Source organism: Vigna umbellata, chromosome 2 (assembly GCF_029865625.1).
Source record: "Vigna umbellata cultivar VRB3 chromosome 2, Vumbellata_1.0, whole genome shotgun sequence".
NCBI classification, from domain to species: domain Eukaryota; kingdom Viridiplantae; phylum Streptophyta; class Magnoliopsida; order Fabales; family Fabaceae; genus Vigna; species Vigna umbellata.
In genome coordinates, this window is record NC_142166.1 from 17030932 (window position 1) to 17043891 (window position 12960).

General features: G+C 30.5%; 1 protein-coding gene across 1 annotated transcript; it reads left to right on the plus strand.

Annotated features, from left to right (window-relative positions):
• The first annotated feature begins 9148 nt into the window (after positions 1-9148).
• Positions 9149-11206, plus strand: LOC124845859 (heavy metal-associated isoprenylated plant protein 7-like). The gene is made up of 5 exons (XM_047323053.2): positions 9149-9318; positions 9451-9712; positions 9796-10001; positions 10146-10230; positions 10596-11206. The coding sequence occupies exons 1-5, from the start codon at positions 9310-9312 to the stop codon at positions 11048-11050; spliced, it is 1017 nt and encodes a 338-aa protein (XP_047179009.1). The 5' UTR covers positions 9149-9309; the 3' UTR covers positions 11051-11206.
• The last annotated feature ends 1754 nt before the right edge of the window (positions 11207-12960 follow it).

Here is a 12960-nt window from a genome sequence, read left to right on the forward strand (position 1 = left end):
AAGTACATTGTACGTTCCTTTTAGGTATGACTTCAGGAGAAGAGCATTCTGTGAATATCTCCTTTGTCTCTAACGTCCACATTTGATATTTGATATTTAGCCTTGTAGATGTGTGCAGAATAGCTTATCTGTAAGGAACATAGTAATTTATGCATGTAGTAGATATGTCTTTTCTTATCACCTTTGTTATTTTTCAATGTTGAGCATTTAATGTCATTTAATGCTTGCTCAGAACAATAAAGTGCTTTTTGATTTCCTACCTTTAGGCAACCTTTTGCAATTAAGTTATTTTCTAAAAATACTAAGTATTGTATAGAAACTTCATCATTGGACGAACCATTGTTTAAGCTTATGGTATCGTTTAGCCAAGTAAACGCTTCTTTTGGTTTTATCTCTTTTTAGACAGATAATGTTTACCTTGTTAAATTTTTTTTTTCATGTCTTCATAATTAAAGTCTTTTAAAGGTTTTTTTGTCAAAGACATTGTCTCGACTGTTTTGCTTCCAAGAGTTATGTCGAATACCTTTTCCAGGTATGATGAGCATTAAGTGTTTTACTTCAACTCTCTTAGTCGCTTTAGGCATAATAGCGTTTAGCCATGAGTCTAGGTGTTTTAATCTAGTTATTTTTGTGTTACCTAAAATCCAAAGTGATTTCCTAAGCTTTTCTATCTTGTGGATTCTAGTTTAAAGTCTTTGTGTAGGTTTTCTATGTTTGGGAACTTTGGTTCTAGGTTTTTCACCTTAAGTTGATTTTAGATTATTATCCAGTTTTAATGTTATTTGATTAAAGTTCAAAACATCAGATCGTTTGGGCACATAGATGATTTTTGTCTTAACACACCTAACTTTTTCCCACTCATAGTTCCTTCTTTAGGCAACACCCCAGTTAGATAAACCTATTATAGACACTACACTAGGTCCTACATGAAACCATATATTGTACACTAAAACCTTTCATATTACATGACTCAAACTAGTAATAAGACATACTTAACTCACCTTTGTCGTATAGAGTCAGTGATGTTATTTTCCTATATCCAAAATTCACCCCAATACCACTCATTCCAATGATTAAAACATGCCTCATGACACTTTAAACTTAGGCCTTTCAGCTCAACACACATAAATGTAATTATTCTCATTAACATGCTTAGTAAAAATACTTCAACTATGATAAAACTCAAGATAGTTGCACCCTAGCCCAAAAACAATTTCCATTACTTGGAAATCGCCAAACAACAAACCATAAGTTTCATTTAGATTATACAGCACAGGGCAGCAAGCAACAATTAAACCAAGTTTTGATTCATCTTGCTTTAACCTTAGTTCTTTAACTAGTGGAAGTAATCACAAAATTAAGAAACACATCGCATTGGATTCAAGTTTGATTGCATAATGTTACAAGTAAATAACACGAACCTAGTTATTTAGATAGAACAAGATGGCTTAATCTTGATGCAATATAACTCACAAAACCTCCACGAAGATCATCCAATCTCAACGCACTAGGGAGCCCTACGTCACGCTAGCATCCACGAACCACCAACCATCCATGAACAAACAACCCTCGTACAAGAACCCTACACTAACCATGAACCATGAACCAACCACCAACCACGAACCTTAAGCAAAGAACCCCCTATGCAGGATGCACCCATTTGTCTCACGGAAGCGGCCTTCTAACGATAGTGTCAACCAACTAGGCCTCAAACAAGGACGAACGAACAATGAAACACAAATTGGATGGTTGGTCCATAGCGATGACAACAAGCACATAGTGTGAATGAACTACAATAGAGCTTTGAGAAGAGCATGATGCGATTGAAGGCCAATAAAGGTAGGGGAACAACACATCGGTAGTGAACAACTATGGAGCTTGAGGAATAGCAGTGTGGGAGTGAGATTGGGGAACCAAAGAAAGAGTGCAAGGGAGAAAGGTTTCTTGCAAAGTGAATTTGAGGGAGGGAATACCTAAATTTTGTCCCCATTTCATTAAAGAGCCTACCAACAGCCCGAGATCCGCTAGTAAATTAATAACACCAACACATTACCAACAAATATATCCACCGGTAAATGAAACAGAAGAGACCATCGATTTTTCTGTTGGTAATCAAAATTTACCGGTAAAATGCTTATTTACTGTTGTGAATGTTATAAGTTAAATCGTCTTATAAAGAATATTGCCTGATGAAAAGCGTATTTAATTATACATCTAAAACAACTTTTCATAAGAGTATAACAATTTGCATAATCTACTAACAATTTGTCATACATTATCTAACATTTCTTGAATGTTACATCTAAACAATGCATTAATTTATAACAAGACGTGTGACAAGGTATTTTGAACAAACAATAACATTTAATGCATGTATTGTAAAAGGTTATTTTGCTTGTATACTTTGTCCTTATTATTTGTGTAGAACAGGAATACACAAAGGATTAATTAGAATATCTACAGATGTTGGATAAAGACGATGAGAGAAGTGAAGAACATTATGAAAATGTTTCGCTTGAAGACTTTTTTCTCTGACAAGTTGTGCAAGTTGCTCTTCAATATAAAGTTTGATAAAGCATTGTACCTCTACAGAAAAGACTAAAGTTTGACTTCTCACCTCAAGGCTACCTACACTCCTGAAATCAACTCTGCATCAAACGGTCATATCTTAAGATAACCTATATAAGGAAGATCAACTGAAGAGAAGGGGGTTAGAGGTTGAACCAAAAGAATAAAAGATGAGAAAAATAGAAGAAGAAAAAGAGAGAGAGTATGCTCAAGAAAGATCATCATTTATCATCTCTACCTCATCGTAAAGTTTACATACTCTTCAATCCAAAAAATATGATGAAAGCAAGCTCAAGCAAGATAAAATGTAAATTATCATCACATCTAGTCTTCTACCATATCTTCAAGTCTACAACGATTGATGCTTCTAGAATGGAAGGGAGAAAAAGAAGAGAAGATAAGAAGAAAAAAAGGAAGAAAAGAGGGAAAGAAAAGAGAGAAAGAACTTCATGAGCCCATATCGTCTAATGCTCTTTGTCAAAAGAGAAGGAATATCATGAGTTCATAGGCTAGATTTGTGTACCAGTCATGTTAGAATGGGGAACCAAGAGTGGTTGACAATACTTGGATACCAAGAGTGGTCATAACACTCAACAACCAGGAGTAGCTAAACTCGATCTAAACGTGTTGTCTAAGGTACATCTAGGAGTGGCTAAACTCAAACTAGTGGTGTTGACAAGGAGAACTAGGAGTGGTGTAGGAATACTCGGACTAGTCGTGTTGACTAAGAGACCGGGAGTGGTAATAATACTTGCAATCAATAGTGGGTTAAACTCATGTAATCTTGATAAGATTAATGGAACCCCTTAAGAGTTCTTAAGAAAGAACTGGACGTAGCTCAAATTGAGTTAACTAGTATTGCGATATATTGTTTTTCCCTTAAAAGCCTTTACAAAATCTTTTGAAATGTCATCATCTGAACGTATTCTTATTTACTTATTGATCGAGGTCGTACTCGAATCAAATTAATGTGCAATTAGAAATGTAGTGACTAGAGAGTGACTCCTAAGTCGTCTCTCAAGGACTAATTTTTGGTTCTGTCATAAGATCAAACACGTAGTGGGGGGTTGAATAGATTGTGCAAACTAAATTAACTGCCTAAATGCAAATTAAAGACACTTATTAAGGACAGGTTGGTTATTAGTTCGACTGCAATGCTTCCAATCCTTGATTACCAATAATTATCCACTTCTCTCACCCCTAATCCAACATGAATTAACCTACTAAGTGAAGACTAAAACTATTTTCATAGTGCACCCATTTAATCAATTCTGCCCTACCACAAATTAAGCATCTGTGGCTCTAATCTACTAAGCGAAGATTAAATATAGATTAGGCAACTAAGCATGTACCTAACTGCAAGCGCAAAATAGATTATACGATGTAAGGAGAAAATTAGCAGAATCACCAAAACAACACAAATATCACATGGAAACGTTACAGTACGAAAGTAAAGTTGGAATGCAATACGAAAGTAAAGTTAGAATGCGAAGATGAACTTTGAAACGAAAGTGAAGTGCAAGAACAAAAAACAAAATTGTATTAAAAACTAGAGAAAACGAAATTGTAAACGAATTGGAAACGAACTGTAATAGAACTGGGAAATCAAACTGTAAATAGAGAAGAAGAACACACAAAATGTAAATGAAACGAAAATGGAATTAAATAAAAAGTACTCAAAATAGAGAAGGAAAACAAGAAAAGGAAACCTATATCCCAAAGCAGTTGTTCTACATTTTTGCACAATGGAATAATAGTACGTGAGTCCTAGGCACTAAACCCTAGGCTACCAAATCAGCCCCCACAATTGGGCTTCTCCCAATTTACCAATGTTCAAAAGTATGCCCAAAATCAAAGAAAATGCTGATGTCGAGAGTGGTTGTTGACATGGCAGTCCTCTTGGAGTCCCAAAATATAATCTTAAGTTTTTCTCTTAAAATAGTAATAGGAATAATTAAGCTTAGATAATTCAAATTAATTAAACTAAGAATTACTGGTCAAATTAAGCCCAAATAGCAAAACTGAGGAAATATTAGACAGTTAAGCACAATTCACTAATTAAATTCAGTGCGGAAAGCTAAGTAAATAGGACAAAATAATGAATCATCACTTATATTATAAAACCAACGTCTAAACAAAGTACACTTTTATACACTTTCATTACAAGTTATTAGGCATTGCTTATGAATGCATATTTATGCCCCCATTTAGCCTTTAGTATTGAATTCTTAATTGGTTTTTGTACTTTAATAAAATATTTTAATTAGGATTTATTATAATTGGGTTTATTTAGCATGATATACAAAAACATGTAAAACATAGCATTTTAGTTGCATAAATATTCTTTAGATATTTTGATGTGTGTTAATGCACTTGTAGCTAAGTTGACCTCATTGAGGTGTGAAAATAAATTGATTAAATTTTCATCACACCTTAAATATAAATCCAAGAATTACAAATAATCAAGACCATAAGAAGTAAATCCAAGCATAGCATGAAAAAGTGAAAAAATTTGGCTAAGCCAAGAAGATGAAACATGCATCAAAATTTAGATCTTGCAATTTTCTTTATTTTTTATACTAAAAGGACTTTGATAATTGATAAATGTTTATAATTAAACATAATTTGGGGGAAATATGTTTTAAGATATTTTATTGATATTGCTAAATAATTACCTTATTTAATTATATCAATAAATATTAAAAGATAATATTTACCAAATCTTTTTTAATCTAGCATATGGCTTCTCAAATATTTTTAGATCTTTATAACAATCAAATAAATTTTGAAGATATTGAATTATTTAGAAGATAATTGGAGATATTACATTATCATAAAGAAGATTACAACAATAGAAAAGCTTGAAACAAAGCTCAATTCAATTTTTATATAAAGAGACTTAGGGGGGCTTAGAAACCCTTCAGGGGGTTCAAATTTCGGCCACCCTATCTTCTCTCATGGTACACCCTCTCTTCTTCTATTTTCATGTTATTTTAAAATTTCATGGAGTGTTAAGCCTCTAGAGTTGATTCTGCTATAATTTCTTAATTAGATTATGAGGTTAGATGAATAAATTTGTTTGTTCTTTTTTATTCTTGTTGTGATTTATTTTTAACTATATTTTTTGCTTCTTAATCAAGTAAAAATAATGATATTTAAATTATATCAATTTAGCATGATGCTAAATCTACATAACATATCAATCATATGAGTCAAAGGGTTTTAATTTTTAATTGAGAATTTACTTTGATTAAAGTTAAAAACTTTTAGATGATTGAATGAGTTTTGCCAATAATTGAGAATGTACTTTGATTAAAGGTGAAAACTTTAACAAGAATTAATCAAGAATGTACTTTGGTTAATTAACTTTTTACTTGATAGGTAAAAGAATAAACATAATTAGGCATAATAATATTTAATTGAGAATGTACTTTGGTTAAATTTACTATGATTAATCTACAAATTTCTTACTTTTAATTGAATACTTTGGTTAATAGTAAGAACGCCAACAAATGAATTACGAGTTTACATTGATTAATTTGAAAATCTAAGACAATAATTAATTGAACAATAATCTTTAGATAACCAATGATGAATCCTATTTTGAAAAAGTAGTGAAATCAACCTATTTTCTTTTTTTTTTATCTTTTTAAATATTTTAATAAATTTATTTCTTTCTATCTTTTGTTATTTTGTTCTTCAATCTTTTATTGATATGTATCTTTTTTATTGTTTCTGTTTTACTAACCCTTTTGTATAGTTTTTATATTTGTTAAGAATCAATCTCATGTTCGTTGGGAGATGACTTAGAGTTATATTTATCCTTTCTATTTTGTTGGTTACTATCTTAGCAATACTGAAGTTGTTATAGTTTAGTAGTATTAATTTGATCGCGTCAACAACAACGTTTTCAAATTTGGTGCCGTTGTCGGGAACACAGTTAGAATTTTATAATTTTGCTTCTTATTTTATTTGTTATTTTAATTTTATTTTTGTTTATCACTAACATTTTCTTTTTCTCTATTTTTTTCTATTGTTTATTTTATTTTATTTTTATTTAGTAATTTTTTTTTCGCAATTTTGTTGAGAAATTTGTAAAACTAGTTGGGAACACTTTGATTAAAGAAAGATAAGGTAGTTAAGTTGTTCATTCAGACACACATCTCTTTCTAGAAATATACTCAACAAGCTTTCAACTTATTCCTTTCCATATTACCTCTTTAAAAAATGAAAAATAATTTTTCATATAAAAATAATCGACGTGATTTTCAAATGATTTATGATTACTATCCACAACAACCACATTATTCATATGGTTATGTTGTTCTGCAAAAATATTTTAAAAACATTATTCACTCCTCCTCTAATGCTTTCTTGTGTATTTCACTTAAGAGTTGAGACCAAAGAGATTTTACATACTTCTTTCTCCTTCCATCCTTCAAGACGCCTTTTAAGGATAACATTGTGATAGAGTTTCACGTTCCAAAGTGGACAATACCTTAGATACATGATGATTGATCTTAACAATGACACTCGGCGAATTTTAGACCAAAACAATACTACTTTTTATTAATTAATCATGTAAATTATTTTATATTCTTAATTTATAATCATTAAACATGAAAACGTCTTATATAAAAGAAAGTTTACTTAAAACTGACCTGTTAGTAAACTTACAATTATAAATACAATAAACAATACTTTTTAAATAGCTGAGATCTAATTTTTCTCTCAATTTAAATAGACTTTAAAAGGTTTTCATATTTTAGTTGTTTATACATATTCTAGATAGAAAATAAATATTTTTTTCGTTGAAAGCATTATTATACACTAAATTTGAAGACCACTTAATGAGAAATTGAATCTTGATTTATGATCTTATGAAAAATTGTGTTTACTTTTCAACAACTTTGAGTGTGATTGAAACAAAACATTGGAAATGATTTTGATTGGAAAAATAAACGTTATGTGTGTAGATGTAACTCTTGTTAATTAAAAGTTTTAATATTAGTTTTTATCAATCCTTTCAATTAGTTTCTTTAACTAAGTCTAATCTAACGTAAATCTAACACTAAGCAAGTGATTGTAACGTGCTATTTTAATCCGCAATTCTATTTTATTTTGATAATTTCTTAATTGTATTATATACACTATTAAAATTGCATACAGTGTCTATTCAAACTTTAGTATATAATTATACTAATTTAATCAAAAGATTGCATCGCTTTAACCAAAATGTTGTAGTTACTATAAAAAAATTGTTTTATTTATAAATTAAACTATAAAATATTTAGTCTTTATATTTTATGAAAGTAGTGTAAAAGCATCTTTTTTAACAAACATAAAGTAAAGTGTTTTTCATTTAACAAATGTAACAAAAGAAGTCCCAACTATAGTGTAACCTCAATACGTCATTTATTGGAATGATGTTTTACATATCTATCATAAAATATATAAACAAAATATCTTATAATTTAGTTTAAGAACGAAATATAATTTTTTATTATAGTTTGGAATCGAGATACATTTTTAACCCACAAAGAACTTTAGAATGTCGTGTGTCTCATAGTAAAAAAAAAGAATTATTTAACAAATTATTTCAACTTTGTCAACTATATTTATACATACACACACAAATATATATATTAATTAATTTTCATATTATCTCAGGATTGGTGATAATTAAGAAATTTTAAAAACGAATTTTAATAATTATGTAATATTAATGTTAAAATTAACATATTAATTCATATTAATTCGGACATAAATTTAACTAAATTATTCTAATTTAATTGAAATATTAAAATCCTTTAATTTACATGTGAAAATGTAAATTTATATACCCCCACATAGAACTATATGTTTATCACTTTTATGTAATGTAATGTAAGATTCCCTCCTTTCAAAGAAATCAAATCCCATTTAAATAATACGTACTTTACGTGTACATGCGGAGATATGGTTGTGGATGTGGTTTCGTTTTTTTCTTTCTGGTTTGGGTGCGATTTTGGTATTCAAAATAATCCTCCAATTATCTCACTCAAATTCTTATTATAGTTTGACATGCAAAATTTGTACTTATACCTTCTGTACATATCCATTGAAACCGATCAGCATTTCCTGAGTTTCTTTTTTACATATAATTTCTCTAATTAACATTTTAATTATTAACAATAATTACTTTTAATAAATTTGTACAGCCATCTCAGATCTATTTGTTTTATCATTTTCTCATAATTAAAAAAATTATTTCGTTAATTACTATGCTTTTTTTTTAAATAAAATTCAAGCGAATTCTTAATTAAGAGGTTAATTTTTCTTTAATTATTTAAAACAATCCTTAATTGAATGCTATAAATATTTTTATTACTCTCTTAAATGTTTTTGGTCATATATTAAAATTATAATTAAAACATTATAGAATACAGTTGTAATTAGTAATGTGAAAACTTTCAATCTTAATAAATGATTGTCATAAATAATTAAAATGGGCGTTTAAGAAATAAAATAATAAAATATATATAGAGAGAGAAAATACAGTATAAGGTATGTTATATATAAGTAGTTTAGAGGTGGTAGTAGTACAGAAAAAAAAGAGAGAAAGTGAGGAAAAAAGGGTGAAAGAAACAAAGGGGGAAATAACAGGGTCAGCAAAAAGTAGCAGCTCCCCTAAGCTTATCCCAGCCCCAGACACCACCCTCTTCCAGCAGTTTCAGCCCACTGACTGTGACAGTAACACCAATGGGGGAGGTCTTAGTAACCCTTCTCTACCTTTCTTTTTCTATTCACTGTTGTGTTTTACACACATGGAACTAACCTCTATTATTATTTTTCTTCCTGTTATTATTCCTGTTCTCATTTTCTGCTTCTTTTGTGCTTTAGGAGGAAAAGAAACCAGAGGAACCCAAGGTGGAGGAAAAAAAACCAGACGAACCACAAAAAACACAAGAGGAGAAGAAGGAAGAAGCAGCGGAAAAACCAGCGGGAGAGGATAAACCAGCGGGGGAGAAAAAACCAGAAGTGGTGGAGAAGGAACAAGTGACTCCGCCACCGCCACCGCCACCGCCCGAGATTGTGCTCAAAGTGTTCATGCATTGCGAGGGTTGTGCTCGCAAGGTTCGTCGCTCCCTCAAAGGATTCCCAGGTGGGTCCCACTTTTTTTCACACAACATCCCCTTTTGATTCGTGGCATCATATCTGAACCCACTCGTGTGTGTTTGAGTTTAGGTGTCGAAGAAGTGCTCACCGACTGCAAATCTCACAACGTGGTTATCAAGGGAGAGAAAGCGGATCCTCTAAAGGTTTTGGAGAGAATACAGAGGAAGAGTCACAGAAAGGTGGAGCTTCTCTCTCCGATCCCGAAACCTCCGGAGGAGAAGAAGGTCCCGGAAGAAGAAAAACCAAAGCCCAAGGTCGAAGAGAAAGTAGAAGAGGTTTGTTTCTTTCTGCACTGGCTACCTGTTTTACCCTATAATTCTTCCGGATAAACGATCGTTTATACATTATGCTTACCATACCTATTTGGGATGTGGGATTCTAACAAATTATGCCACTGTTTATCTTTTCCTTCGGCGCAGCCACCGATTGTGACGGTTCTGAAAATTCACATGCATTGCGAGGCTTGCTCACTGGAAATCAAGAAACGCATACAGAGAATGAAGGGTATGTCTGATTTAATTTTTCCTAAGTTTAAACCCATCACCCATCACCCATCAGCACGAGGTCTATTGGATTTAGCAGAAAAGTACTTTCACTGTTTGAATCTGAATCACCCATGTGAAAGGGATTATTGGTATTATTGTTTCATTATTCCGTTTCATTAATTCCACTATCCCGGAACTTTAAATCGAATTAATTAAAATATTAAAGTCGTCAGATTTGGGTCGAAGTGATGCAGTTGTGTGGTAAAATTCTGTGCCTTTATAATCCCATTTAATATTTATTGCAATTAGTGAATACCGAGCCCATCGTTTAATTTGAGTTGCTTTGGTGTAACTTTGTTTGCTGTTACTATTAAAATTGTGCAGGAGTGGAATCAGCTGATCCCGATCTGAAGAACTCAATGGTGAGTGTGAAGGGCGTGTACGATCCAGAGAAGCTGGTTGAGTACGTGTACAAGAGAACTGGGAAGCACGCAGTGATCGTGAAGCTGGAGGCAGAAAAGAAAGAGGAGAAGAAAGAGGAAAAGGTGGAAGAGGTTGAGAAAAAGGAGGAGGTTGAGAAAGAGAAGAAGAGTGGTGAAGGAGAAGAAAACAAGGAAAAGAAAGAGGAAGAAGCAAAGGGTGAGACCAAGGCAGAGGAAGCAGACAACGTTGTTCCAGAGGTGAAGATTAATGAATACTTCTATAACCCACCAAGCTCTGGCATGGAGGTGTATGCATATCCTGCACACCCTGTATACCCTGCATACCCTTCGTATTTCCATGCCTACCCTCCCCAGATATTCAGCGATGAGAACCCAAATGCATGCACTGTCATGTAAAAACGGAAGGGGTCAAGGGTGAAATCGGAAATTTGTGAAGTATGGGTGGGTGATAATATAGATTATACCCTTTCCTGTGTTACTTATGTGCTCTTGTACTGTTCCTGCTGAAAGTACACTGTATGCATAAACTATAGAATTTTCAATTTTGTAAGACCTTTTTGCTTTATGTTTAAGTAGAATATACTATATTACTTAAAAAATCAGAAAAATAAAAAATAAGTATTATTAGTGACTGCAAGTTTAAGCTTCAAAATAAGATGAAAATATTTAAAACAATACTTTATTTTTATCACATTTTATTTCTTTAAGTTTTTTTTTTTTGTCTTTAAACAGATGTATTTCTTCATAATCGGTATATAATATTCACAATAACTTTTCAACATTTAAATCTCATCTTTGATTAAGCGAGATACATTCAGAAGATAATCATTAAATAATCTTTAGTAAATTTTTGGTATTAGTCTAATATAGATCTTCATACTCAGAAATCTTGTTTTTTCTTTTCTAAAATGTTATAAATGTTGTAAAAGAATGTCAAAATATAGGTAATATCTTGAATATTTGAGAATGGAAAATCTATTTATATATACGAAATATTTATACTCTTGTTTCATTCTTTGTAAAATTTATTTGAAAATAGAGTAAATTATGATTTTAGTTCTTAAATCTAGATTCGGAACGTGTTATACACTACATTTTAAGATGAATACACATACATTTTCAGATGAAATAACACATTTTTAGATAACACATTAGATGTAACATGTTGTACACATACATTTTAAGATGAAATAACACATTTTAAGATGAAATTTGAGTTTAAGATTAAATGAGTTATTTATAGAACGTTATAACTTAATTATTAACTTGTTTTAAGATGAAATGAGTTGTTTATAGAACGTTATAACTTAATTATTAACTTTGAATTACTATGAAATTTGAATTGAAGATGAAATGAGTTGTTTATAGATCGTTATAACTTAATTATTAACCTGAATTACTGTATAATCATAACAAAATTAATGTCATTAGCTTAAATGTTTATTTACTTTTAAAATTTAATGATAAAAATGAATCAAAATTTGTAATATGAATCAATTTTAATTTTATATTCAAGTTTAAGGATTAAAAACATATTTAATTTTTAAAAATAATTATAAGAATATTATTCTTTTATAAAATCTTTTTAAAACATTTATACTAAATATAATTTTTACCTTATCAACTTGGGTTTCTTTAAAATTAAAAAAAAAATCTCATACAACACCTGTAATGAATAAGAGACTATGGATAACCTGCTGTATTTGATTACATATTCACACATTTAATTTAATTTATCTGCAACTATTAAATGAACACGAAAACATAAAAGTAGAATTTATTGAAATAAAATATGTTTTGTTCAATTTCCTCGTAATAATGATTCTAAATTATTAAGTGGGTGAATGTATAGTAAAACAATTATAGAGAATCTTGATCCGTATGGGGCATAGCAACAATAGGGGAGGAGGGTGGCCAGCCAACATTTGACCTTCTTTTCTTTATAATTTTGCTTTCCGTCACAGTAGAAAAAGAGAATAAGTACAAAGAAAAATGAAAGTTAAAAACAAAGAAAACAAGTAATTATATGAAAGTATAAAAAAAATGAATAATAATGAAACATAATTTTACCAGAGGTTAAGGTACCTGAAAAAACAAATCACAAACTTTGTAACATGACTAAGGATATGATAACTACTTATAAAGAAGAACAATGAATGGGAGTAATGAGGTCTAACTAATAAACTGATCAAAATAAGTATTTGATTATATATTAAAGGAATTTTTCACTGTTCAGTTTTAACTAAATTGAAAAGAAAGAGATTCTAGTAAAAACAAATAAATAGTAAGAACAATGAAGCAAAAGG

Bases quoted from the DNA above. Each gene is read 5' to 3' on its own strand.
- LOC124845859 (XM_047323053.2), top strand. The intron at 9,713-9,795 runs GTGGGTCCCACT...GTTTGAGTTTAG, and splicing joins CTCCCTCAAAGGATTCCCAG to GTGTCGAAGAAGTGCTCACC. The intron at 10,002-10,145 runs GTTTGTTTCTTT...CCTTCGGCGCAG, and splicing joins TCGAAGAGAAAGTAGAAGAG to CCACCGATTGTGACGGTTCT.